The sequence below is a fragment of the Asterias amurensis genome, chromosome 2 (assembly GCF_032118995.1).
Source record: "Asterias amurensis chromosome 2, ASM3211899v1".
In the NCBI taxonomy this organism is placed as follows: domain Eukaryota; kingdom Metazoa; phylum Echinodermata; class Asteroidea; order Forcipulatida; family Asteriidae; genus Asterias; species Asterias amurensis.
Genome location: NC_092649.1, coordinates 4,177,823 through 4,205,601, shown reverse-complemented (window position 1 = coordinate 4,205,601; position 27,779 = coordinate 4,177,823). Strand labels below are relative to the sequence as shown.

The following is a 27,779-nucleotide window of genomic DNA, read 5'->3' as shown; positions in this document are numbered from 1 at the left end:
AATTGACCCGATTCCGAGTCCAGTTGAGCATTACCTATGGCGGGTCAAGTTCAACTGGCTACGTCTACTGTAGGAGGGCGCAAACTATTGCGTTTTGCATGGATATGGATCTGCAGTAGTCTTGGTTCCAAGACCATTGGTGTTGCGCGGTCACACACAACCAACGTTCCGATTATGCACGGCAAAAACTGTCCACGCTTGTAATGAACGAACGCTAGCGGGCGCTCTGTTTCTCTGATTTAGATCTCACCGTGAGCACAGGACATAGACCTTATCGCAAATACCAATGCGCAAGCGCAGACTGTTGAATGAGGTGCATTGTGGGATATATATGAATCAAATTTTGCTACCAGCTAGACCACAATGCATCTAATTCCAAGCTTTACGCGCGCGCCCCAGTATTTACCGCTAGCGTTCGTTCATTACAAGCGTGGACAGTTTTTGCCGTGCATAATCGGAACGTTGGTTGTGTGTGACCGCGCAACACCAATGGTCTTGGAACCAAGACTAGATCTGCAGGGGAAAAAACACGACCTCATGATGTAGTTGTGTAGGCCTTTTCTCATCCGAAACAGAGCTATTCAAGCATGTTAATTTAACAGTAATTTTTCAAAGTGGTAGATGTCTCTCTGAACTTGTTTTCATAAACTTAAAAATGTAACAAAATAATGCAACCCGTCGATATTTGGCGATGGCAAACGCCCAATCTTTTCCGGGCAATTCTCGAAAAAAGACTAAGCTGTAGAATGAATGGCATGCAGCAGGAGTGTGTGGAGCGACGGAAAGTGTGCCACGCTTTGTATGTATAGCGCCCTCTATAGTTAAAACTAAAACAACTTTGGTCGCGTTTCTTCCCCCGTCACCTTACTTTTGAATAGGACATCAAGTTCAGATATTGCACCAGGCGAAACCACATTTCATCAGCAATGTGTTGCTGTTTGAGAAATTCGGAAGTGTAGACCTCAGTACCAAGTTGATGTGGAAAAATGTCGTCCTCTACTGATTTAGTCAACTTGTTTACGAGTATTGGGTTGAGTGAGCAGAAAGCAAAAGAAACTATCAAAAATGGAGCCTTAGCAAACAGCTTGAAAGAAGTTATTAATGAGGTAAGTGTAGACAAGTTCGACCGCTGCTGCCTGGCTGGTCAATAAAGTTGTCTTCTGATGCATGCTGTCGCATGATGACAACTGGCAATCTCGTCTTTCAAATTCAAGACATTGATATGATTTATGATTATGAAAATGATTTAAATGTTGTTGTTTTTTAATCAAGGTCAGCTAAGACTATATTATGCGTGAAGCCTGAATTGCCATAATTTCATAAGTTGTAAGGTTTTGTTTGGTTGGGGTTGTGTGTTCTGCCTGTTTTGCTTTTTGGTTTTTCTTTTAGGGGGGTGGGTATGGCCTCGGGGAAATCAACAAAGTCGGCTATTAAATTAAAGCATGTACCATTGTAGGTCAGCCCTTTTACATCTATATACTCAGTGTTGTTGTTCCTACATGTTTTCAAGGGCCAAATAACATGTCATCCCTGCTTAAATTTGAAAAGAAAGTAAAGAAACTGTTCTTCCTTTTGGGGCTCTGGTCTGGGGTCACATGGCAAAAGTACAATTCATAATTACAGAGAACAATATAAAATAATACGCCTGAAAAAAATACAAAATCATAAAAAACACCAAACCAGGGCTAAATTTTGATGGAAAACCCACAAGACCACAGGAGTTGTAGCTCATAATCTTTACTGGACCGGCGTTTTATTTACAAGACCAGAATAAAAATGAATATAGACCAGAATAAAATTGACAATAGACCAGAATCAAAATGACAATAGACCAGAATCAAAATGACAATAGACCAGAATCAAAATGACAATAGACCAGAATCAAAATGACAATAGACCAGAATCAAAATGACGAGACCAGAATCAAAATGACAATAGACCAGAATCAAAATGACTATAAAATCAAAACGAGAACATGGTTTTATCATCTTAACTGTTTAATTTGAATAAAGCACTAAGAGAAGATCTTAGAACTGTTTAATGGTTGATAATCTGCGTACTGAAAGATATTTGTGAGACTCCGACTCAACATTTGAACATCATTTTTTTTTTTTTGACAAAGTTGTTGAATTAACAAATAAAACAAGACCACTGGACTTGTTCTGTCTTGAGTTTACTGGCCCGACATTGAAATCACTGGCCTCGGGCTATGTGTAAAGTTCAAGCCCTGCTTGACCTTAACAAATATATGGGGTGTCGTGGATAAGAGCACCGAACTCAAGCTCTGATGCTTCTGTTCAGCAGAGTGTGGGTTCGAATCTCGGTCGTGACATTTCAAGTGTCCCTGAGCAAGACACTTTACTATAACTGCTTCTCTCCACCCAGGGGTAAATGGGAACCTGTGAGGGCAGAGATGGTTCTTGCAATTGGTTTAGCCGAGTAGCCCTTACACTTGTCGCACAGGCTGTATACTTCCCAGGAAGTTGAGATGGTTTAAGGAATGATTTAAGGCCCAATGACCAGGGGTAATAATGTTGGAAGCACTTTGAGAAACCCTCGGGTGTGAACAGCGCTATATATAAAAACTGGTTATTATTATCATTATTATTTATAAACAAATTCCATTATTGATAATGCAGGCTAAGAAACAGAATGGTGGGAGCAGTATTGACAAAGCGTGTGGAGCGTTGCTGTACCACACAGCCACACGATTGAATCATCAGAAAAGACTGGGGTTTCTTCTTGGTTACATCGTCACAAAGGGAATCAGCTCAGAGCCTCAGCTAACAGGTATGTTACCACGTGTGTGTAAGCACACACAAAAACTTGCTAAACACAAACAAATTGCTGAGCATAGCAAATCTTGCCCAGCAGCAACAGGCAACCAGCCAGCAACTCCATAATGTTGACATTGTTACAACTGGAGGGCCACTGAAGGGTCCATCTCAGAGCCTCAACTAGCATGTATATTATCACCACAAAAACCCGCTAAGCGCAGACAAATCTTGCTAAGCAGAAACAGTCAAACAGCCTAAATTCATTGGTTAGGACTGCTGCCCAACACAAGGAATCAGCTCAGTCAGAGCCCCAACTAACAGGGCCCAATTTCATGGAGCTGCTTAGCACAAATAGTAGCTAAGCACAAAACAATTATGCTTTCTAGAATAAGGTTACCAGCGAAAATACCATTTCACATGTGCAATTCATAACTGGTATCCTGCTTCTTTTTGATAAGCAGAAAATTGTCAAGCAATATTTCCTGCTTTTAAGCAGCTCTATGAAATTGGCCCAGGTGTAACCCTGTGTAAGCACAACAAAATTGCTAACGTCAGTTTTTATATGTACTTTTCTCTTCTTCTCAGCTGCCTTGGAGTTTTTCAAGTCGCATCCAAGTGATCCGGTCGACGCAAAAGCTTTCGAGTTAGCGTGTGGTATTGGGGTGGTCATCACACCAGAGGAGATTGAGGATGCAGTAAGTCTTGCAGATTTAAGCCAATGTTTGACTCAAAACTTATCCTGTTTTTCAGTGAAAATGCGTTTTTTTTTCTGTGCTTAGCAAGCTCTGATAGGCAAGGTACTTTATTGTCAGCTTTGAAGTCTTTGTCCGGCTGCAGGCCAAACAACAGCTGAATACCAGTAACAAGCATTATGCAACAAATGGAAATTTGGTTGGTAAATCATGTTTTTATCGAGGAAGAAATTTCATGCTGAGCAAATGTTTGTGCTTGGCAGCTCTATGAAATTGAGCCCAGGTCATTAACCATTTTTTGGTTTGTTACTATTTTTTAGGTTGAGTCAGTGATCAAGAAGCACACTGCTGAACTAATGGAGAAGAGATATCACTACAGTATGGGAATCCTAATGGGTAAGACCTGATCCATTCGACCTCTAACCCTTAACCTTATGACCCTTAACCTTACATAATAATACATTGAGGTTGCTGTACTGTAGCTTCTAGAGTTTCTCTCTCTGAACATAAACAACACCAAATTTAACATCTCTTATATTGTTGCGGTACCCGCTGCCAAAACATAGGATTCGAACTGCCTCTAGCTATCGGGCAACCTCGGTAGTCAAGTTGGTAAGACACTGCTCTAGAATTGCAAGGATCTTGGGTTCGAATCCCACCTGAGTAACATGCCTGTGATATTTTTTTCACAGGACTCTGGGGGGGGGGGGAAGTACAGTGCCAACACACATAAAAACCAAAATTAATAAACAACACTGCTATGCTCCCTATATAATATTACTGGATATCAAGAGGGTTGGAAATGGAATTTGAACACACAACCTTTGCTGTGCAATAGCAAGGCCAAACTTCATAGAGCTTCTTAATCACAAAAAGGAGTTAAGCACACAAAAAACCATGCTGGTTAAACGAATATTGGGTGTGAAGAAAGAAATTTTGACTGGAGCCGGACTTGAACCAATAACCTCTGGATTAATATACCGGTGCTCTACCAACTGAGCTATCCAGCCCTATGTTGGCAGTCTCGCTATCTTTATCTTTGTTCGGTTGTGCCAGTCAGAAGCCATATGATAGGGAGACCCCATAGAGTTATATATAAGAACTAGAGGGCGCACTGGCCTATATATGCGCCCCGGCATGCGCGCAGGCGGCCATTTTCTAAGTTGAACAAACAGGCATTGCTTAGCGTGTGTTTGTGCGGCCATTTTGTAATTGACAAAACAGCATCGCGTCAGCGTTCAATAAACACAAACTCCAACGTGTACTTCATATTTAACGCGCGTACATAATGGCGCACGTGTCTCGTTGCGGTCCCGTCACAATTGTGCAAGAAGCATCACCAGTGCGCCCTCTAGTTCTTATATATAACTTTATGGGAGACCCCCATCATAGGGCTGGATAGCTCAGTTTGTAGAGTACAATAATCCTGAGGTGGTTGGTTCAAGTCCTGCTCTAGTCATTTTTTCTTTGTTCAAACCGAAACTGTAAAAAACTTACCCAGTTATGTGGTTAAAGGCAGTGGACACTATTGGTAGTTACCCAAAATAATTATCATCATAAAATCTTTCTTGATTACGAGTAATGGGGAGAGATGGATGGTACATGTATAAAACATTGTGAGAAACAGCTCCCTCTGAAGTGACGTAGTTTTCGAGAAAGAAGTAATTTTTCATGAATTTGATTTCGAGACCTCAAGTTTAGAATTTGAGGTCTCGAAATCAAGCATCAGAAAGCACACAACTTCGTGTGACGAGGGAGTTTTCGCTATTATCTCGCAAATTCGACGACCGATTGAGCTAAAATTTTCACAGGTTTGTTTTTTTAAGCATATGTTGAAATACACCAACTGTGAAGACTAGTCTTTGACAATTACTAATAGTGTCCACTGTCTTTAAATAAAGAGTGAAGAAATAACGGGTGTTTTGAACGCGATCGCGAAGATCAAATTTTTGTCAAAATTTACATTAAATCAGTTCATGCAGTGTTGTGCTTAGTTTGTCAGCGTGGATTTGGTTTTTGTTTATGAACAGGGGAGGCACGCCAGCTGTTGAAGTGGGCTGATGGGAAGGCAATCAAGAACGAGGTAGATATGCAGGTGTTGGATCTACTTGGACCTAAGACGGACGCAGACAGAGAGAAGCCGGCCAAGACAAAGGTACGAGAAGATCATAAAGGGAACCTATCCCTTCGTTTTTTTTAACTGTTTGATTGTTCAACACAATGTGGGTATATACAATAAAGAGCAAGTTCGATCAGGGTACAATCGTCGTCTAGTGGTTAGTTCGTGACGTACGAAGCGCGTGCGCGCTGAAATGAAAGTGCGAACGACTCTATTGCTGTTTAGTGACCGAATGTGAAATAATAACTGGTCCTCTCTGCTGTGACATGACCAATTGCTATTGGTAACCAACGATGCGACCAACCTCGACCAGCCTCGAGTTGATGGTCGCGAATGGTCGACTAGACTGATGCAACTATCGTTGACTAACGCGGGTTCGATCAGAGTTAATCAAACTATGGTAATAACTGTGGTCGTTGATCAAACTCGCTCAAAGCTAACCTGTGAAAATTGCATTTTAGAAGGTGGTAGCGTTTTTGAGATATTGCAAAAGTCTAGAGCTGTTTTTTTTCCATGCAGAGGAAGAATAATCTGTAATTGGAATACACAATCTGAGAAGCGTTTCTGACAGTTATGTGTCTCGGATTCTGATTGTGGGTGATACAAAATGATATCATTTTCCATAACCACATTGCCGAGTGGTTAAGAGCATCGAATTCAAGGTCTGGTGCTGATTCACCGGAGTTTGGGTTCGAATCCCGGTCGTGACACTTGTGTCCTTGATCAAGATACTTGACTATAATTGCTTCTCTTCGCCCCAAAATGAAATGATTCCAAAAAAATTCTTAATATTGAAAGTTTTTCTTGCCATTAATTTTAAGAGTGATCACCAAACATATACATTCTCTTAAATAGTTTGTCTTTGTTGTCAAAATAATCATATTAAAGGCAGTGGACACTATTGGTAATTACTCAAAATAATTATCAGCATAAAACCTCACTTGGTAACGAGTAATGGGGAGAGGTTGATGGTCTAAAACATTGTGAGAAACGGCTCCCTCTGAAGTGACTTAGTTTTCGAGGAAGAAGTAATTTTCCACGAATTTGATTTTGAGACCTCAAGTTTAGAATTTGAGGTCTCGAAATCAAGCATCTGAAAGCACACAACTTCGTGTGACGAGGGAGTTTTTTTATTTCATTCAAATATCTCCCAACTTCGACAACCAACTGAGCTCAAACTTTCACAGGTTTGTTATTTTATGCATATGTTGAGATACACCAAGTGAGAAGACTGGTCTTTGACAGTTACCAATAGTGTTCACTGTCTTTTATAAGCAAACCATAATAATAATAATATTTGGTACTTGCATAGTGCACATATCGCAGTAGCTAGGTCAAGAAGCTATACACCATTATTACATCTGTTTACCAGGCATACTTTTAGACCATTCCTCGGTAAGATGAGTTTTCAGGAAAAAAGAAGATTGGAATAATACTTTTGATCTGATTGGTTTAACAGGAGCCGAAAGGGAAGAGCAAAATAAAGGAAGAACAGCGGAAATCCGAGCCCGAGAAAGAGCTAGCGTCACCGGCTGAAGGTGGAGCAGAAACCATCAATCAACTCATGGGAGAAGCGGTCAAGTTCCACAAACCTGGTAACTAACCTACTTCATGGCTCAGCTTCATGGCTCTGCTTAACCCTGAATTCTGCACTTACAATCACCATTCTTCGCTTACTGTGCAAGAGCCGAAATCTCTGAGCTAGCGGTCTTAGCTTTGAATGCCTAGTAGCATGGATTTCGCTAATAGTGGAATGAGGGGACTTCTCATAGTTAACTACACTCATGGAGTGAATTCTCAACATTTTGACTCCCCCCCCCCTTTTCTAGTCATCATTAGGAGACTAAAGAGTGTTTGAGATGCTAGTCTCGGAGATCTCAGTGTAGTGTCAGCATTACTCTGATTTGTGAGAAGAAAAAAAATATTGAGAAAATACAATTATCTGCTGGAAACTGCTTTTCAACCAAATGGACGTATGGTAAAAATGCAAAACAAATAGTTAGTTGCCTGAAAGACAAGGCCTCCGATGAAGACTCTGTTAGGGTCAAAACGTCAGGCCATAAATATTTTATTTTCAACAGAACAAAAATATTTTCTCCCCCAGTCCTCTTTAATTTGTCTGGTTTGTATACTGAAGAGGTCTTTGATTTTTTCCAGAGCAGATTTTGTTCACTTGTCCTACTGACTATAATTGAAAAAAAATGTATGTAACCGGAAAAAGTTGTTTGTTGTTGGCCTAATCAGAAAGTTATGTTTGTTTTTCTGCAGGTGATAATTACAAGACCGATGGTTACATTGTGACTCCAAAGGTCATGGAGTTGCTCAAGGAACATCTGGAGCTCACCGGTGGAGGGGTAAATAAACATCTCTTGGCTTGAAATATTTATGAATTATCGCAAAATAAAATTGAAACTTTTAACTCGGTCTGTATGGGTGTTTGAGATGTTTTGAAATGTGTTTGTTTCTTGTATTCAAATGAACTTTGCGGAGACACTATGTAACTGACTCTCTGTGTGAGCTGTGGTGGCTCTGAGAAGATCCGGTGGTTAACATTTTGGCATTTTGATCAGTTCTTCAATGAAATGCCAAGTTCATAAAGAAACATCCGATACTCAGAACCACCGCAGCTGATAGAGAGAGAGTCATATATATGTTGTCCCTGCAAACACCACTGATTGTAAATTGAACCAGAGGCCCGCTTTGGTTAAAAAAAATGTTCAACCCCAAATCATGTAAAATTTATCCACTCAGTTTCCTTTTGTGGTTTATAATATTTACTATTATTAATCTTTATCGTTTGTACAGGTGCGTACACGGTTTCCCCCTGAGCCGAATGGTATTCTGCACATCGGCCATGCGAAGGCCATCAACTTCAACTTTGGTTATGCAAGAGTAAGACTGCTTTAAACTATTCAGGGTTTCTAAATTAACACCTCTTCTCAACTCCTACATTTTAAAATATTGAACCTTTGAAACAACTCAAATTCAAGCTTTTACAGCCTCTCTTGTCAGAATAACTTTAGTGACTTTGAGAAAGACCAGTACTTGTGCTCAATATAGATCGTATTGAATACTCCTTTTTTGCTATGAAAAGTAGGGCAAACCGTATCTTGTAGGGCAAACCGTATGCGCGTCCAAACGCGTACATCATCGAAGCACGCAGCACGCAACATTCCCGGTTTGATTTCTACAGCACATGCACACGCACAGACGCCATCTTGTAGGTCAGATTTTTGAGCCCGTGACGTCATATTCAGTACGGTCTATTGAGGGTTCAAGCATAGTGTTAGCCAGATGGGTGTTTGGTGTCTGTTGGACATCCGGTCTTATCTGTCATTTTACATGTAATTGTGTATTGTAAATGAAGAATTTTGACACCCATTCTTAAATTTCCAGAAAATGTTGAGACCCTGCTAAGCAAATTCCTTGCTAAAACCTTGGGTACAAGGGGTGATCGATCTTGCCGTGCCATTTTTTCAATTGCCTTGCTCAATCATAACCCCTGGAATTTGCAAGTTTAAATGTGCTATATGCTAGCACATGTAAATGAGCAAACGTATACCTTTCCAATGGACCAGTATTGTTTTGATCCAGGCCCATGGAGGTATAACGTTCCTACGCTACGATGACACCAACCCAGAGAAGGAAGAAGAGAAATTCTTCACAGCGATCTTAGACATGGTGCGATGGCTCGGGTACGAACCGTACAAGGTCACCCATGCATCGGACTACTTCCAGAACCTGTATGATCTAGCTGTGGACCTCATCCGAAGGTAGAAAAATATTATAATAATAATAATAGTTGTAGTATTTATAATTATAGATTATTATAATACAAATAGTTCTTGTACAGTTCATTTCAAAATAACCGCCTCATTGCACTTTACATTGGGCTGAAAATATTCCTTTCATCTTTCTCAGCTCCCTGGGGAGTATACAGCCCCTGGCTGCTCCAATGGCTTTTTCATACACAATATCAACCTCTACCCTCGGAGGTACCCATTTATAACCCTGTGTGAAGAGAAGCAATTATAGTAATGCATCTTGCTTTAAAGGGTCTATGTACTTTTTGTGGGACAAAAAACACAATATCCACAGATTTACACCAAACTTACACAGTTTGAAGATAGTAGAGAGCGTACCTTAAAATATTAGTTGCTGAGGTGTTGTAGTTTGTGAGAAATGAGTAAACAAATTTCATGAAAATAATGTTTGTCTCACTGGTCATGAGACGAAAACTATTTAAGCATGTGAAAACGTACTTTCTTGACATTGTTATACTCATTTCTCAAAAACTACGGCACCTCAGCAACTAATATTTTAAGGTACGCTTTCTACTATCATTATCTTCAAACGGTGTAAGTTTAATGTAAATCTGTGTGCATTGTGTTTTGCGTTACAAAAAGTACCCAAATCCTAAGGACACAAGTGCCATGCCCACGATTCCTATTCACACTCCAATAGATTAACCTCCAGCTCTTAATAGCTCGCAAAATGTTTCTTTTTCTTCAGAGATCTTGCGTACATCTGTCACATGAAGCCTGAAGAGATTAAAGGTTACAACAATCCAGACTCGCCGTGGAGGGATCGACCGATTGAGGAATCGCTCAAACTTTTTGATGTGAGTAGTGTATGAACCTCTTTTATTGAACATCGCTAGTAGACAAATCATAGACATATGTGGAGGTGTATTTTTAGCTTTGGTTTTAAAAAAGAAAAGTTGACTGCAGCGCACATGAACCAAAGACCTCCCGAGGTTGTTGGTTCAAGTCGCTCTCCTGTAAATTTGACCCAGTCAGTTTCATATGTGGTTTGTTACGAGATGTTTGGTTTTCAATGAAAAAGGTTTTTGGTTTGGTATACATGTACAATGACATGAGTGTGAGAGGGGTAAAGCAATTTGGTATGTTACAGGCGTGCCGGCAAAATTCCTGGCAAAACAAACCAGTATCCTGTGTTTTCAACAAACTAGTATCCTGTGGTTTATTTTTGATTGTGGCCAGCTTTATGGATTACGAGGTGTATTCTTTTCAAATTCCCCCCAAAATGTAGACATCACTCACATAGGAGCTTTGTCAGACTGGCAACCATTTCCAACGCTCAACTGTCTTTAATCATAGAGGGCGTTCTAGTTGGTCATAAAGGTTCTGGAGAAGTTGCATCCGTGTCATATTTGCTAAGAGTGTTCTCCCCCCCCCCTGAATCTGATATAAATGGCCTCCCTATTCAGCCATCTAGGGGGTTTGTCAGGTCCTCTATCAATAACCATAGCATTGTCCCATTTTATGGTGTGGTTGGTGGCTGCACTATGGTCGGTAATTGCAAACTTTTTTGTTGCTCAGTAATGGAAGATGAACAGGTGGACCTATTTTAGGTCTACCCGGCTCTTTGAAGAAAAAAACCGAACCTCATCCTTGATTTGTCAACAATCCAGATTTAAAACCATCCTTATATAACAATTGTCAAACCCTCACCATCCAAAGTGAGGCACAGGTTTAACATAAAACTGGTGCTGCTCTCAACCAAAATTTATCCAAGTTGTTTATGCAGGGCAGTCAGGGTCCCAGCCGTATCGACCTCGTTCATATTCAATTTTGTTTGATAACAGGACATGAGACGAGGTAAGATAGCCGAGGGTGAAGCCGTCCTTCGTATGAAACACACCCTGGCCGAGGGCAAGAAGGACCCCGTAGCGTACCGCATCAAGTTTACACCTCACCATCGCTCCAAGGATAAATGGTAAGCCGCTCGGATACGAAGGTAGTGCATTCTGCACTACCAACCAGGCTCCTCGTGGATGGTACCCATGCCGACATCCCTACGGACTGTGAAGGGGGCAACCCTGTTTCAGCCCTAGAAAAAGGTGACACATGTTCCTGGCGGAAGTTGTTGATAGCCCAAATCAGTGTAGCTCTCGTCTTGACGTGGCCGTCCGGCCTTGTGTGTTGGGTGATGTCTCATAATTTTGACCTAATTTTACCTCGTGTTTAAACGCTTGCAGAATCTTTCTCTAAAGCTAAAAGACTTTGCTTGGGTTGAAACATGAAGTCATTGCATTTATACACATATTATATTCTTCCCACTTTGGTCATTCTTTTGTATTATGTTTTGCCCTAGGGGGAAAAAACCACTAAACAATTTTACTTGAAAAATAGCCTAAAGTGTATATTAAAGACATTGGACACTAACGGTAATTGTCAAAGACAAGTCTTCTCTCTTGGTGTATCTCAACATATGCATAAAATAACAAACCTGTGAAAATTTGAGCTCAATTGGTCATCGAAGTTGCGAGATAATAATGAAAGAAAAAACACCCTCGTCACATGAAGTTGTGTGCTTTCAGATACATCGTTTTGGGACTCAAATTCTTATTTTGAGGTCTCAAAATCAAATTCATGGAAAATTACTTCTTTCTCGAAAACTACGTCACTTCAGAGAGAGCCGTTTCTCACAATGTTTTATACTATCAACCTCTCCCCATTACTTGTTACCAAGTAAGGTTTTATGCTTATAATTATTTTGAGTAATTACCAATAGTGTCCACTGCCTTTAAATCCAACACCATGTGTTTGTTTCGGTCAGTCCTTGTACTTAATAAAATATTCCTACTTTTTTCAAAGGACCCAATATCGTGCTTGTTTATGTGATTCTATTGGCTGTAAGCATGAAACTCCTCCATAAACACTTCAATGAAATATGATCAAGATAAAGTAGGATTTGAAACTTTGCATGGTGGAAATACGATGTAATGACTATCTCTAATGAGTTGGGGTGGTTCTAAACAGAACCGTTTCGATCAGTATGCTCTGATCGTCTTCTGGAGATTCTCCACAGAAGACGATCAGAGCATACTGATCGAAACGTCGAGTTGAAACCAACGGTTCTTTTCAGAACCACCTAAACTCATTAGAGATAGTCATTACATGGTGTTACCGCAAACCTTTCTATATAAGGTGTGTTCTTATTCACCACATATTTATCTTAATTGTAAATTCGTATTGTATGATGCAGGTGCATCTACCCGACCTATGACTACACTCATTGTCTGTGTGACTCATTGGAGCACATAACCCACTCACTATGCACCAAGGAATTTCAATCTAGGTAAGGTGGAAACAAATATAACGTCTTCTTGCAAGACCAGGGTTGGATGTCACAAAGAGTTAAAGACAAGTCTTATCTCGAGTTAGGACGAGTTACTCGCCCTAACTTAGGACTAGCCTTTAGTTTTTTAATATCTCCTGAGGACTAGTCGTAAGTTCTTTGTGAAATGGACCCAAGGACCCAATTTCATAAAGCCTGTGCTAAGCACAGGAAAGTGTTGCTCAACAGAAACAGGTTACCAGCCAAAATTACATTTAGTTTACATTGTTGCAACTGGTTCCCCACTTATTTTTACGCTTCCCAAATTTCTGTCTAACAGCTATATGAAATTGGGCCCAGATGGAACTGGGCGTGGCTTATTAGTAACGATAATAATACTGAGTTCTGCTTTATCACATCCGATGGGCGTACCAAAGTGCTCAGTATACACAAGTGTCACGACCGGGACTCGTACCCACACTGATTAGAAACACCAGAGCTTGAGTCCGGTGATGAAGGCTGTAAGATTTATTTTACCCTCCCCAATTTGCCTCAAACTCTCCCACATGCTCTACACATAATGATAAAGTAACCCATGCCACTCATTCCTGTCGTTGCATTTTAACAGGCCTTGAACTTTGCTCTTGAAGGGGCGCAGCATTTTTTCCTCTGGAAAGGGGCATTGCTATGAGGAAAATGTAAACTTGTAAAAGAACTTTGCACAGGTCACCACGGCAAAAGCACAGGGCACCACGGCAATTGCTGTGGAGGCTGTGGGTTATTTCAAGGCCTGTTTTTATGTATGGTCAATTTGACATTTTTCTGTGTGAGACGTTTTGTTAAAAATCAATTTGTTTTGTCTGATTGTAGACGTCAGTCGTACTACTGGCTGTGTAATGCATTGGACCAGTACTGTCCAGTGCAGTGGGAGTATGGCAGGCTCAACATGAACTACACGGTGGTCTCCAAGAGGAAAATAGGCAAACTCATAGAGCATGGCATTGTCAGGTATGAATATTGATGAGCCCCTTGTGCATATTCATAAGCTAATGGTAATTGATATGGTGAAACTGTTCTCTCTGGTTGTGTCAATGAGGAAAATTGGCAAACCCATTGAAAATTATATTGTCGGGTATGAATATTGATTAGCCCTAATACATATTCATAAACTAATACTTATTCATAAGTTGATAATGAAACTGTCAAAAAATGGTCATTGAGAATGTTATTGTCAGGTATGAATATTGCTTAGCATTCTTACATATTAATAAGCTAATGCTTATTCATAAGGTCATACTGTCAACTTTGGTGTGATCCCTGCACAGCAGTTATTAATAGCTTTATGGCTTCTGAACAAAGATATTCCCGAACAAAGATATTGACAAAATAGAGAGACGTTCAACATAGGGCTAGATAGCTCAGTTGGTAGAGTGTTGGCCCATTAAGCTGGTTCAAAGCCCGCTCAAGTAAATGTTTCTTTGTTAAACCCCAAATAAGGTAAAAATAATTATCCTGCCAGTTTCCCTTGTGGTTTAAAACTTGAAAATTAAAGAGTATCATCAGTTATGAAAACACCGACTACACCAACAAAATATTTACAATCTAATATGTATTTACGTGCCTGTAATAATAATAATAATAATAACAATAATATGGATTTATAATGCGCACTTCTCCAGAAAACCAAATAAGGCGCTTACACAAAAAGTAAACATTATTCAATAGAAAATAAAGAATAAACATAATTGAACTTAAATAAAACCCAATGAAAGCCTAAGTGAACAAGTGTGTTTTTAGTTCCCTCTTGAAGTAGTTGAGTGATGTTATTTTGCGAAGTAGGACAGGAAGCTTATTCCATAGGGCAGGAGCAGCTTCGGTGAAAGCGCAGTCTCCGTAACGAATTGTTCTAGACCTTGGTTCTACCAGCAAGTGAAATCCTTTCTAACTGATTTTTATTAATTTTGTGATTTTTGTGTAGTTATAGTAAATCTCAAAAGTTTGCTCAAAGCATCTTGAAACATTGCTTGTAACATTCATTTGTTTCCACAGAAACTGGGATGACCCGAGGTTGTTCACCCTGACTGCTCTTAGAAGACGTGGGTTCCCCCCTGAAGCTATCAATAACTTCTGCGCCAAGGTACCAGACCATAACAGTTTAATGACAACAACTTTTCAAGTTTTGGGGTTTTTAATTTTTGTATGAGGGCAATGATACATGACCTGAAAGCTTTTTTTTCCTATAATATTTTATGATCAAGTTAACCTAGTTTTCAGTTTTTGCGGGAATTACCAGATTTTGGCTTGGAAGGGCACAAAATATTAGGAAAGCAAGACATTCAGATGGTGAACCAGCCAAAACTACATTAAGTTTACATTCAACTGGTGCCCCACTCATTTTTTGCGAAGCAAAGAAGTTTGTTAAGCAGTATTTTATGAAATTGGTGCCCTTTAAGCGAAGAATGGTGATTGCAAGTGGAGAACTCTGCTGTAAGCAGAGCCACGAAATTGGACCATAAATGCTTCAAAATCGGCTGACCTCGAACCAAACGGGTTTCCCTGTCATTTTCCACAGCAGGAATTATTTTTCGGTTGATCTTGTCTTTCTATAAATAGATTGGTGTTACAATGTCGCGAGTGACCTTTGACCCATCGTTTCTTGATTCATGCGTCAGGGATTTCCTCAACAACACAGCGCCCCGAGTGATGGCCGTGTTGGAACCAATCAAAGTTACAATAGTTCCAGATCGAAAGGTAAGATTCAGATCCCTGGTCAAGTTCAAAACGTTATCAACAATTATTTTGTACTGTATTGTATTATATTTCATTTGAAAACTTTAACAGCAGGTTTACATCGTTTTTTTACTGGACAGGTTTAGTAATTGTCGAAAGACCAGCATTCTCACTTGGTGTGTCCAAACATTTGCATAAAATGACAACTGTGAAAATTTGGGCTAAATCCTTTGTGGGAGTCGGGAGAAAATAGTGCAAAACCATGCACAATTTCCAACATGTAAGCACATTTTGGTTGTATCCTTTTTTTTAAAAGGATTTCAGACATAATTTTATCGAATATGACTTCATTCAGAGGGAAAGATTTAGCAGAAAAAAAACACGGTTTGAGTATGAACTTCATAATCAGTGAGCTTTCAGGCTGAAATTAAGCAGTGGTGTTTTTAATCCCTACCCCTGTTTAATATCTTTAAAGGGAAGGTACATGTTTGGTAATTACTCAAAACAAACATTAGCTTAAAAACTGACTTAGTAACGAGCATTGGAGAGCTGTTGATATTATAAAACATTGTGAGAAGCGGCTCCCTCTGATGTAGCATGGAAATCTGAGAAAGAGGTAATTTGTTTTTTGGGGTTGAACAAAGAATCGACTAGAGTGGGATTCGAACCAACGACCTCCGGATTAACGTGCCGGCGCTCTACCAACTGAGCTATCTAGCCCTATATTGGCGGTGTCCCTATTTTGTTAATATCTTTGTTCGGGGGTGCCAGTCAGAAGCCATACAACCGTTAACTGCCGTGTAGCCAGGGATCACACCCAAATTACGATACAACCTGGGAAGCGGCAGCTAGGGGATCACCTTAAGGGGATGCGACTTTTTGTTTCAGATGTCAATATAAACCACAAGGGAAACTGACTGGGTAAATTTGTAAATGATTTTTGGGGTTGAACAAAGAATCGATTAGAGTGGGATTCGAACCAACGACCTCCAGATTAACGTGCCGGCGCTCTACCAACTGAGCTATCTAGCCCTATATTGGCGGTGTCCCTATTTTGTCAATATCTTTGTTCGGGGGTGCCAGTCAGAAGCCATACAACCGTTAACTGCCGTGTAGCCAGGGATCACATTTCATTTACAAATTTACCCAGTCAGTTTCCCTTGTGGTTTATATTGACATCTGAAACAAAAAGTCGCATCCCCTTAAGGTGATCCCCTAGCTGCCGCTTCCCAGGTTGTATCGTAATTTGGGCACGTTAATCCGGAGGTCGTTGGTTCGAATCCCACTCTAGTCGATTCTTTGGTCAACCCCAAAAATCATTTACAAATTTACCCAGTCAGTTTCCCTTGTGGTTTATATTGACAAAGAGGTAATTTCTCACTAAAATAATAAAAGACTTCTAGCTAGAAGTCTTTTATTCCTATCTGAAAGCACACAATTTCATCCAACAAGGGTGTTTTTTGTCTTATCATTTTCTCGCAACTTTGATTTCCAATTTAGCTCATTATTTTTACAGGTTTGTTTTTTATGCTTATGTTGGGATACAACAAGTGAGAAGACTGGTTTTTGACAACTACCAAACGTGTACCTTCCCTGAAACATACCTGTAGAACAAAAGATAACTTGTGTAATTTTTATATTTGCGGCTAATAATTAGTTGATTTTCTCTCTGTATTTTCATGATTCATAACAGAGGGAGATGTTGAGTGTACCTATCATACCACACGACAGCAGTAAGGGGGTACGCCAGGTGGCGTTCACATCCGTCATTTACATCGAACAGAGTGACTTCAGTGAGGTAATTGTAATTAAGATTCAAATGACGTAATGCTTGACCACAAGGAGACAATATTTTAAGGATGGTATTTAATCTGTTGAGCCCTTTTCACACTGTATCCCTTATCCCCGTGGAACACAGCCCTGGGGAGGCCCCCGGGACTTTTTTTACCCCACGTTTACCCCGGCGCACTTTCACACTTTGTACCTTTTCCAGGGGTTTAGGGTTGCATGTTTCAAGAAAACCCCAAGGGTTTTATCGCTTACCGCTGCTCCGAAAAAGTGGTGGCTATTCCCCTGGACAGACCGGGGTAATGCGATCATAATGTGTAACGGTCGACCTTTATTCCTCGGGGCAACTACAGAGATAGAGTTGTGTGAAAAGGGCTTTAGATTGCTATTAGGTTTTACAATGAGTCAAAAGCTTGGAGCTTTTAAGTTTTTTTCTGACTGCTTCATTATTGAGTCTATAACCCTTTTAAACAACGTCTTGAGATCTACTCTCAGTAATTTTGTGACGTCTTATGCAATGGGTCTATATGCTAAACTTATGGTCTTTTCTCCTTACCGTTTATTCCTCTTTGCCCAGAATCCCGAGAAGGGCTACCGGCGGCTCACCCCAACCCAGTCAGTTGGCCTGAAATACGCAGCTCAAGTCCTCACGCTGAAGTCGATTGTCAAGGATCAGTCGGGCCGAGTGACCGAGCTGAAGGTAACGGCGGAATCGGTGGACACTGCATCCAAACCGAAGGCGTTTATTCACTGGGTAGCCGAACCTATGGAAGTCGAAGTCAGGATATACGGACGATTGTAAGTTAATTTTGAAAGAAGTTTATCAAATTCAAGTTTATATGACTTCAGTCTTCAGATAAAATCAATACTTCAGGCAATGTTTTCAATCAGCGTGAAGTTGTTTAGTTTGTTTTTCCTTTAATTATAGTGAAATACTTTTTCAGATTAAAGCGGCTGTGGCTTTACATGAAATTACGTGAGAGATTGGCTGTTGCCAGCTTGGCATTTGTAAAGACCTTATGCACATGACGTCATTTCAGTAGGGCGCCCTCACCTAGAGGTCAAAAGGAGGTTGTTCATTCGTCAATACTGTGCGCCGCGCGTACAAATCCGTGCGTCTCGATTATTTCGTCACCGTTTTTCCTCTAAGATGGCGGCTGGATGACTTCAATGCATAAGGTCTATCCCCCTTGTAGGAGTTTGCCCAGTTCCCATTACAGGAAGATCATCTAAACAAACAAACAAACAAATACTCATGTTAGCATCAGACAGACAGTCATCCCTGACCTTTGACCTTTATCGCAGGTTCAAGCACAAGAACCCGGAGGATCCAGCGGAGGTCCCTGGTGGTTTCTTGACGGATTGTAACCAGGTAAGAGACGTTGATTCACACAAAATCCAAACTATAATTCTTGATTTGAATTGAATATATGATCAGCTATAATAAATATCAAGCTAAATTCACCAGTAAAGGCACTGGGCACTATTGGTTATAGCAACATTATTATTAGCATACAAACTTACTTGGTAACGAGCAATGAAGAGCTGTTGATAGTATAAAACATTCTGAGAAAGGGCTCCCTCTGAAGTAACGCAGCGTCTGAAAAAGAGGTTATTTCTAACTCAAATAATAAAAGACTTCAAGCGCAAAGTCTTTTAAGGCATGAAAGCATACAATTGTGCAACAAGGGTGTATTTTCTTTCATTATTCTCTTGCAACTTTGATGACCAATGGAGTCCAAATTGTCTCAGGTTTGTTGATTTATGCATGTTGTGATACACCAAGTGACAAGACTGGTCGTTGACAATTACCAAATGTGTTCAGTACCTATACTTTGCTACTTCCTTGCCTTGCCGTAACTGTTTATTATAAATACGCTAATTAGATTTTTTCCCAACAAATTTGAGGACGCGCTTTCGTTATTCCAAAATATCATATCACCCGTATCCAATATATTTCTACACTATCTATACTTGTATTGTTTAAATATTGTTGTAACCCTTCGCTAGGGTAGGTTTCTTCCTTTTGGAATAATAATTTAATAATTACAACATATATAGAGCGCTAAATACGAAAGAGACAGACAGGGATGGGTAAGCCTCAACATGATTCTGACCTCGGTCGACTAGAGAGAGAGAGAGGGGGGGGGGGGGCGGGGGGAAAGAAATACGAAAGTTTCTAAGCGCTATAACCAGATTGACAAAATGGATTTTTGGAATGTTTTAAAAGTGCCCAATGAAGGCGCTGCTTGAATGTGGGTGGGTAGCTTGTTCCAAAGTGTTGGAGCTATGACTGAAAAAGCATGATCCCCATAGCATGTCATGGTGTGGTGTCCCGGGGAAAGCTGGAAGTGAGCAATTGAAGAAGAGTGAAGGCGTCGAGTAGCTGATGAAAGTGAAGAAGAACGAAGGGTTATGAGGGCTTGGAGATATACAGGGGCCAAATTATGAACAACTTTAAACACAAGATGGAGAATTTTGAAGTGGATGGGTTGGTGAATTGGAAGCCAATGAAGAGGGCGAATGATGGGTGTTATGTGCTCTGATTTTTTTGTACAGGTAACTAATCTGGCAGAAATCAATAAATCAATCAATTATCCATTTTTTCACTATCTCCAGGACTCCTTGACGGTGATACCCAAAGCTCTGGTGGATCAGTCCGTCAAAGGAGCAAAAGTCTACGATAAGTTTCAGTTTGAGAGGAATGGCTACTTCTCTGTGGATCCTGACTCTACGCCTAACAATGTAATTACCCTATTGCAATACATGAAATATTTATTTTTGTCGCTTGGTTACTTCAACACTTTATAATGAGCTTCAAGTTCTGTAAAAGAATTATGATAAAGTGAGGTTTTGACAGAGTTGGGGACTCTAGTCTTAGATTAATGTTCATAGGTTTTGGAGGTACGTCGGCCTGTCGAACACGTCAGAGCCAATGAACAGCTCTTCCTGGGTAGCTACACCCACAATTTACATACACGACGAACGCTGCACAGGTTTCCTTTATTCTGATTCGTTACAGCAGGGTGAATATTCATGTATCGGCCTCTGCGATGACAAAACACCTGAAGCTTATCCGCGCTGTTCAAAGGCGAATGAATAGACTGTGTGCTTGTGACATACCAAGTAACACAAACAGTGCAGGACTGTCTCAACTCACGTTGGCTGAGGCTGATACATGAATATTGCTGCTGTAATGAATCAGAATAAAGGAAACCTGTGCAACGTTCGTCATGTATGTAAATTGTGGGTGTAGCTGCCCAGGGAGAGCTGTTCATTGGCTCTGACGTGGTCGACCGGCCGACGTACCTCCAAAACCTATGAACACTATTTGGACTCAAGTTGCTTTTTGAGTCCCAAATATGTAGGACTTGGGACTTATTCACATTAATGTGGGACTTGGAACTTTCCTTGAAGGACTTGAGACTTAACTTAGTTCTATTATTTGAGACTTGGGCGTTGGAACTTGCCTTGAAACCTCACTTTGTTCTACTATTGTGGGACTTGACTTGGACTTATTTTGTAAGACTTGAGACCTGACTCGACCCATTATTGTGGGACTTTGAGCCTACCTTGGGAACTTGAGACTTTGTTTAGTCCCATTATCTTTAAACTTGGGACTTGACTTTGACTTATTTTGACAGACTTGAGACTCGACTTGGTCCCCGTATTGTGGGACTTGGGACCAAGACCTGTCCCGAAGGACTTGGTGTTTATTTGTCTTTTTCTTGCAATTTTTTTAAAGAGAATCCTCAGTGAACCAGACATTCAGTTTGTATATGTGACTTTGTATTATTTATTTTCTTCAGATCGTGTTCAACAGGACAGTAGCACTCAAAGAGGACACTGGCAAGAACTGATGACCCTCAAGAATCCAAATATTTGTTCTCCTTCCAAATAAATTTCTTTTCTTCTAAAAGAGACAGTACATTAAATGCCTGTTTTTGTTTCTGTGTATCCCACTTTTCCTGTAACCAAGAGGAGGTTGGATGGTCAAAATAGTCTGGTCCCTATTTGGTACAATGAGATTTACTTTTAATTTTATCTATTGTACACTGGGGACGTAACAAAGATGGTGCCAGCATAGTGGTCAAAACTTGCCAAAATAGCATAATTAGCTAATTTAAACCTTTAGAGCTTGTAGCAAAAAGTTCGTAGTGTCAACAACGAATTTGACATTGTCCAATGGCTCTATTGTGACATTCTTTCTACTATTCTTATTAACAGAAAAAAACCCAATCTGTTCCATACTATTTGTTTAGACATCATTACTGGACAAAGTGTCGAAAAACAGACCCAAATTTTCATTGTCTGTGTGTAAGGTGATTGATTATACACAAAGAAATGGCCTCTGTAGGTTCATAGTGTCAAGCTTTAAAGCCTAATTTCAAAGAACTTCAAAAAGAATCTTTGCACAATAATGTTATGCTCAAAAGAATTAGGTTACCTGCCAAAATACTGTGTAACATATAATATCATTTGCGCCTGGTATTCTGCCCATTTTTGCTTAGAAGAAATTTTGAAGCAATATTTTCTGCAGATGCAGCTCTATGAAATTGGACCCAGTTATTATAGAAAAATGTTGTCTACCATGCAGCTTGTAGGACTTAACAAATTATTTTAAAATGAACCACTAATTGCTCATAAATGTGCTAACACCTTCAAGTTTTACCCGGACCTCAAGGAAAAAACTGGACGAGTTGTATGTATCGTGCACTTACTAACAACCACACAAATGATGTACCAGACCTTTCTTAAAAACTAGAGGACTGGAACGGACATACCACCCTTAACTCTCCACCCAGGGGTAAAATGGGTACCTGTGAGGGCAGAGATGGTTCTTGTGATTGAAGAGCTTAGTGCGCTACATATTTGGCAGCACAAGCTGTACACTCCCCATGGAGCTGAGATGGTTTTTAAAGAAATGATTTAAGGCCCAGTGACCAAGGCTAATAATGTGGAAGCGCTTTGAGATATGGTGTATATTATCTCCCTTGAGCATACTATCCCTTGGACCTGCATTTTAACAAGTTGAATTTCTTTCCCAAAAGGACAGCACATTTTTCCATGGGGACGCCTTTAACTTGCTTCAAACCCTGGGTCCCCAATCCTTTCGGAAGAGATTAACACAACCTCACAGGCCGTTTAGAATCACATGACCCCACTATTTTCAAAACTATCATTTTTTTGTCATACGCCATTCAATTGAATAGAACATTGAAATCAAGTATCTGAAAGCACACCACTTCGTGTGACAAGGGTGTTTTTTCTTTCATTAGAAAAACTTTGAAGACCAATTGAGCTCAAATTTCCACAGGTTTGTTATTTTGTGCATATGTTGAGATACACCAACTGTGAAGGCATAGTCTTTGACAAAATTACCAGTAGTGTGCATGTCTTTAAATCTTATACAAATTGTGCTTTAAAGGGTTTACAGAGTGTCATATATTTTGAAAGAGCAGTGAAAGAAAACTACAATTTTCATTTAAAATCCATTAGAATAAGCTATAAGGGAAAGAAAAAAAGGGCAAACTCTTTTTTTTAACATTATTTAAATATCATTAAAACTGATAAAATAAAATACATTTTCTTTTTTGAAGAAATGAAGAAAACAAAATAAAATTTACATGAGGTGGTCTCAGTTCAACTGTTTCCTGTATCAATGAATTCCCTCCTTTAATTTTGTTGACGCATCACACTTTCCCCGAAAAGCTTGGTTACATCAAATTCCGACCTCTATATCCTAAACTTTAAAAGATCTTGTATTGATTGAGTTCTCTTTTGAAAAAGAAGTCCACATGTTTTACGGTCAAAACAAGGGGTTGCTAAATTTGATGGAGTACCAATCTTCATGTGAACGATATCTTTCTAAAATAAACTGTTGTCAAAAATCAAAGAAATCTTTTTTTGCGTTTTTCAACCACAGAAAGTCAAAATAAGCCTGACGTAAATAGGAACAAAAATCATGACAAAAGTTGTATCCGTTTAAACGTTTTCATTTCACTTAAATTGATGAAAGTTTCGCAGGTTGGTTGAATGGTAGTGTTACCGGTATTCCCCGGGACCCCCCGCCCCCAGTATGATTCATCGTTTAGCGCCACCAGCGCTCACAACACACATTTGTAAACAAAATCAGTCTGGTGCTTTATTTACGATTTATTCACTGTGTAATGCAACGCGATATGATCGAATGACGTCTGGATGTCGAAAAAGTGTGCACGTGCGGAATTTCAGTATGTTTTTTCGGAGGAGCTCGTTTGTATTTGACGATCTGAAGGAGCGAAGAATTCATTGAAATTTGTGATTTTGCTGCTCGTTTTAACGCCATAAAACCACATTGTCTCAAGGTAGGAAAGTTTTACTTTTGTATTTGGTGTTTTTATTAAGTGCATTGTGTGTTGGATTGTTTACAAAAACTTGTAAAAGTTGTAGTGTAATTTTGTTCTATTTTTATCGGTGACGGTAGGGTCCCCCCAAAAAAAACTCTAAAACGAATCGAATGACTTGTGACTGTTGTGATAAAATCGTGTATATAAAACCTTTTTTTAGTCACTCCCCTCCCCCAATTCCTAGTACTCAACATGCACAGGCACAGGGTTATTTACTTCTTGACCGGGGCCAGGAGAAAGGAAATTATCACAAATTTCTGCTGTACCTAGATTTAGAGGTTTGTTTAAATAACTAAATTGTTTTCATTTATTTCTATGTTATTATTTTTTAACTATTTTGTTTTATTAAAACCACAAATCGTGGCCCAAGGCCAAGGGCCAAATTGGTGTGACTGTACAAATAAATATATTTAAAACTTAACATATAGACAAAATTATCAAAACAACTACTAGGACTACTGTTTACTACTCCTAGTGCTGTAACAATCCCGGCCATATCTCATTGCCCCCCCCCCCTGCTTACTCCTCTAGAACTATGCTATGACAGGTTTTTTCTGCTATTGTCTCCAATAACCTCATAGACGAACATGTCTCACAACACAACAAACGGTTCGGGTTCGATTTGAGGTTAAATCTCTTCTTCTTTTTTAAATCAAATCTCACCAAAATGTAGTTGCGATAACGTAACCCTCCTCCCGACGGCTCAGGCCGGAAGGTTACGAGATTCTCTCGAGCGGCAAATGACAATCTGGTCCAACACGTATAATTTCGACAGCTAGTCACCGGATTTGCCCCATTTTTACCACTTTCAAAAATCATGACACAAATTCTAAGGGCACAAACTTAATCCTCAATGTCTATTACATTCCATAGGTCTTCTGCTCAAGATTAATAACTATGGCGTTCATGCTGTTGCCGAACTATGAAGCAAGACTGGCTTTGAGAAGAGAAAGACTGTTTCTTGATAGGCAAATTTTGTTGGATACACTCCTTGACCATAGAGCCACCATGCACTGATGAAGAAGTCTGGAGAATATATAGGCGGCTTGCGATCACCCAACTGTTAGAAAGGGTTGGTCAACAGATACAACCTTCATCACAGGTAAATATTCCTTGATCATCTTGAGGATAGGCCTATAAAGTTCAAAGTAATAACTGTTTAACTTGTGTCTTAACTTGAGCCCCAAAAAAAGTATGGCATCAACTTGCCAATCAGCCATCTTAAAATTTCAGTAAGTGTGTAATTCCCGACGACCGTTTCAAGCATTATCTATGTAAAACAGCCTTCACGCTAGAAGATCGAGCCTCGTTCAAGAGATCGTTACGCTTCATATCATACATGTAATTAAGACTAGTTCTGGTTAAGACCGGTTTTATGAATTCTTAGGATCAATCTTAGCTGGGTTCGATCCTAGTCTTATCTCCTAGGACTAGTCCTAAGTTAGGTCAAACTTTGTGAAAGGGACCCGGGGCCCAACTTCATTGAGCTGCTGTTAAAGCACAAAATGTAAGGCTTACCTAGCCCTAATAGGGACTCTTCCTCTGTGCATACAGATACAGAGTCCTATCTATTAAGGCCCGTTCTAGGGCGGAAAAATTTCAAAGCTTCATAACTCAAATCATACCTGCAACAAGCCACTAATTTCGACAGATTCACATTCCATGGCGGCATACATTTTTCTGCAGTGGGTTTTGATCCTCATATATTTCTCACAAATTCGTCCTTTTTGTGAAATAATGCAGCTCCCAACGTCAACAAATTCCTGTTTTGATCGTTTTCTCACAGTGTTTTCTGTTGCCGTGCGTCGTGTATACATTCGCGTACAAGACTCATGATGCAAGACGCATGAATTCTTGGTCACCGTATCTTGACTGCACAGCGTTAACACGCAAACGCAACACAAGATTTGCGCATCAAGCGTCTTGCGTACACACCGCAGACTGTGAGATTACGAACAAAAATGGGAATTCCTTAACGTTGGGAGCTGCATTATTTCATGAAAATGATGGAGTTGTGAAGAAAACTGACGATCAAAACCCACCGCAGAAAAACATATGCTGCCATGGAATATGAATCTGTTGAAATTAGTGCTTTCTTGCAAGTAAGATTTGAATTATGAAGCTTTTAAAATTTTGTCCACCCCAGAAATTGGCCCTGATATCCAGGAAGTCACTGTAGTATAATACGAAAGTGTAAGGCCGCCTGGGCTAGGCTTACCATATGAAGGTTACTAGCCAAAAAAACTATCTCACATGTCCTGCTGCAGGTATCTTGCATATATCCAGCTTCATGGAATTGAACGAACAGTCCGGTATTATCTTCCAACTGAAAAACAGATGACCAACATTCTTGTCCAGTTTTTACTTGTATCACAGCATGCGATCCAGTGTACAATTTTGGCTCACTCCTGAGTCGCATTTCTTAGTACAACTAACATACTCCTAGGCGGGACCTCAACTCTCTGAAGGTACACTAGAACTGACCAGAAACTTTGCCAATAAAAGAAAATGTGCGTCCAGCTGAAGGGAGCGAAACTCCGAATAGGCCTACTTATTCTATTATGTATCAACTGTATGTATTGTCTGAAAATGTCAAATGAATAAATATACATAAATAAATACAAAATCATCATCACGTAGCCTAATATCCCCCTTTTTACCTTGATTGGTCAAGGATTATTCGGGGATGTGTGAGAGGAATGGTAAGCTTCGGTCCTCAACGGTACTCTGTAAAATAAGGCGAACGTGTTCCGTCGACCAAGGGCATTTAATTTAACTGCATGGATGGTTTTGCACGGGGCGGACACAACTGCATATGCAAATGTGTCCGGGCGGACACAATTGCATCATGCAGCAGCGTCTGGGCGGACAAGATTGCATATGCAAAACCCTCCGGCGGACATTATTGGATAGAGGACATGAAATGCATGCGACACCGGCTTGGCACATTTTTCAGATTTTTGACTAAAAACTCAACTTCACAAAATTCTCATTATATCTCAAACTCTGGTTGATTTACTAAGTCCGCACTGATGAAATGTCTTCAGTAGCCTCATCCAAGAGTTGCTGGGATGGGCTAAAGGCATATTATTGAGTCTTTCCCCTGACCTAATTCAACATTTGTAAAGAGCCATCTATCTATGATCAAATATATTTTAAGTTGCTGGACAAATTTAGAGAAACTTGAAGTGAAGAAAATTAAGAACAAGCATCATAACCACAAAATCCCAAAAAGGCTAAACGAGAGCCCTTAAACATGATGCTTCGGGCTCAAAAAGTCATTGGCTGAGAAGTCTCGTAGTTATGTGCATGTTGAACCATTAATGGTCAAAACCAAGGGTCCATTTGAGAACATTTTTGTTTCTGAACTGGTTCCACCCAGCGTAGTAAACAGGCCCTGGAATCAAGCTACTAACATAGTATATTAATTAGCATGATGAACTGGCCCAGATGTCTATGTGGTTGAGCGATTGTGCTGGAACCATGCTTCTGTCATACCGCCCTCTGTTGACACTATGTGCAGTGAGTTGTGTTCTTTGCCCTAAAGTGATGCTATGTGTGGGCTGCTTATTTGTTCAGTTTTTGCATGTTTTTGTTGGGCTTTTTTTTGCGAAGGGGGGGGGGGGGTTATGGAAGGGAGTTGATATTGGCAAAATAAGTAGTGTTTACAGAGATTTTGCTAACTAACGTTTTTGGTCTTCACTGACTGCTAACAAATTATTATTTTCACGAGTAAAAAGAGTCATGAGGATGGACCTTGAAATAAACAATGTTTGGCCCATAATTTGAGTAGTGCTCCCTCTGTTGGTGAACAAGAGCCATGTACCACTTCAGTTTGTGAACTATAAGTGTTATTTGTGTGGGCGGGGTTACATTTCTTAGTGATGGTATTATAGTCGACAGTCACCTTCGTGGTATTTGGGATATTTTTGACCGAATAAATCCACACAATAGCGGGACAATTTAAACAGCTTAAAGTGAGATTTGTTATCTTGTGTGCAACTAAACTACGCACAAAGCGACAGGAAACGGAAACGGATTAAACAAATAACAACATATGTTGTAGTTTTCATGCGTGTATTTATGGTACTGGATCGATGTTCTTCACAGTAGGCCCCGGTTAAACAGAGGTCAGCATGTCTACTATCGCTAACAGCTGCCGGGACGAATCCCCTCTCACAACATACCGAGTATCACATCA

The 27,779-nt window shown here is 40.0% G+C and overlaps 1 protein-coding gene, 1 long non-coding RNA gene and 1 other non-coding gene across 3 annotated transcripts in view; 2 read left to right on the top strand and 1 right to left on the bottom strand.

Annotated features, from left to right (window-relative positions):
• Positions 1–893: 893 nt before the first annotated feature.
• LOC139954223 (glutamine--tRNA ligase-like) lies at positions 894–22,982 on the top strand. Its single transcript, XM_071953944.1, has 20 exons — positions 894–1,106; positions 2,640–2,790; positions 3,363–3,472; positions 3,790–3,865; positions 5,500–5,624; positions 7,048–7,183; positions 7,857–7,942; positions 8,394–8,480; positions 9,183–9,361; positions 10,101–10,209; positions 11,197–11,327; positions 12,600–12,692; positions 13,542–13,679; positions 14,721–14,808; positions 15,285–15,422; positions 17,095–17,199; positions 17,767–17,987; positions 18,495–18,561; positions 19,809–19,934; positions 20,999–22,982. The coding sequence occupies exons 1-20, from the start codon at positions 987–989 to the stop codon at positions 21,047–21,049; spliced, it is 2,337 nt and encodes a 778-aa protein (XP_071810045.1). The 5' UTR covers positions 894–986; the 3' UTR covers positions 21,050–22,982.
• Trnan-auu (transfer RNA asparagine (anticodon AUU)) lies at positions 4,407–4,479 on the bottom strand. The gene has a single exon. It is a non-coding gene; the product is annotated as a tRNA-Asn (tRNA).
• A 434-nt stretch (positions 22,983–23,416) lies between the features above and the next one.
• The window catches only part of LOC139954230 (uncharacterized), a 78,148-nt gene continuing 73,785 nt past the window's right edge, over positions 23,417–27,779 (top strand). Inside the window, exons 1-2 of the long non-coding RNA XR_011788074.1 lie at positions 23,417–23,536; positions 24,452–24,680. This is a non-coding gene — a long non-coding RNA (uncharacterized lncRNA). The remainder of the gene's footprint in view (positions 23,537–24,451; positions 24,681–27,779) is intronic.

Excerpts from the sequence above, each read along its gene's own strand:
- LOC139954223 (XM_071953944.1), top strand. The coding sequence starts at position 987 with ATGTCGTCCTCTACTGATTTAGTCAACTTGTTTACGAGTATTGGGTTG. Across the intron at positions 12,693-13,541 it reads ACCAAGGAATTTCAATCTAG|ACGTCAGTCGTACTACTGGC; the intron begins GTAAGGTGGAAA and ends GTCTGATTGTAG. Across the intron at positions 13,680-14,720 it reads ATAGAGCATGGCATTGTCAG|AAACTGGGATGACCCGAGGT; the intron begins GTATGAATATTG and ends TTGTTTCCACAG.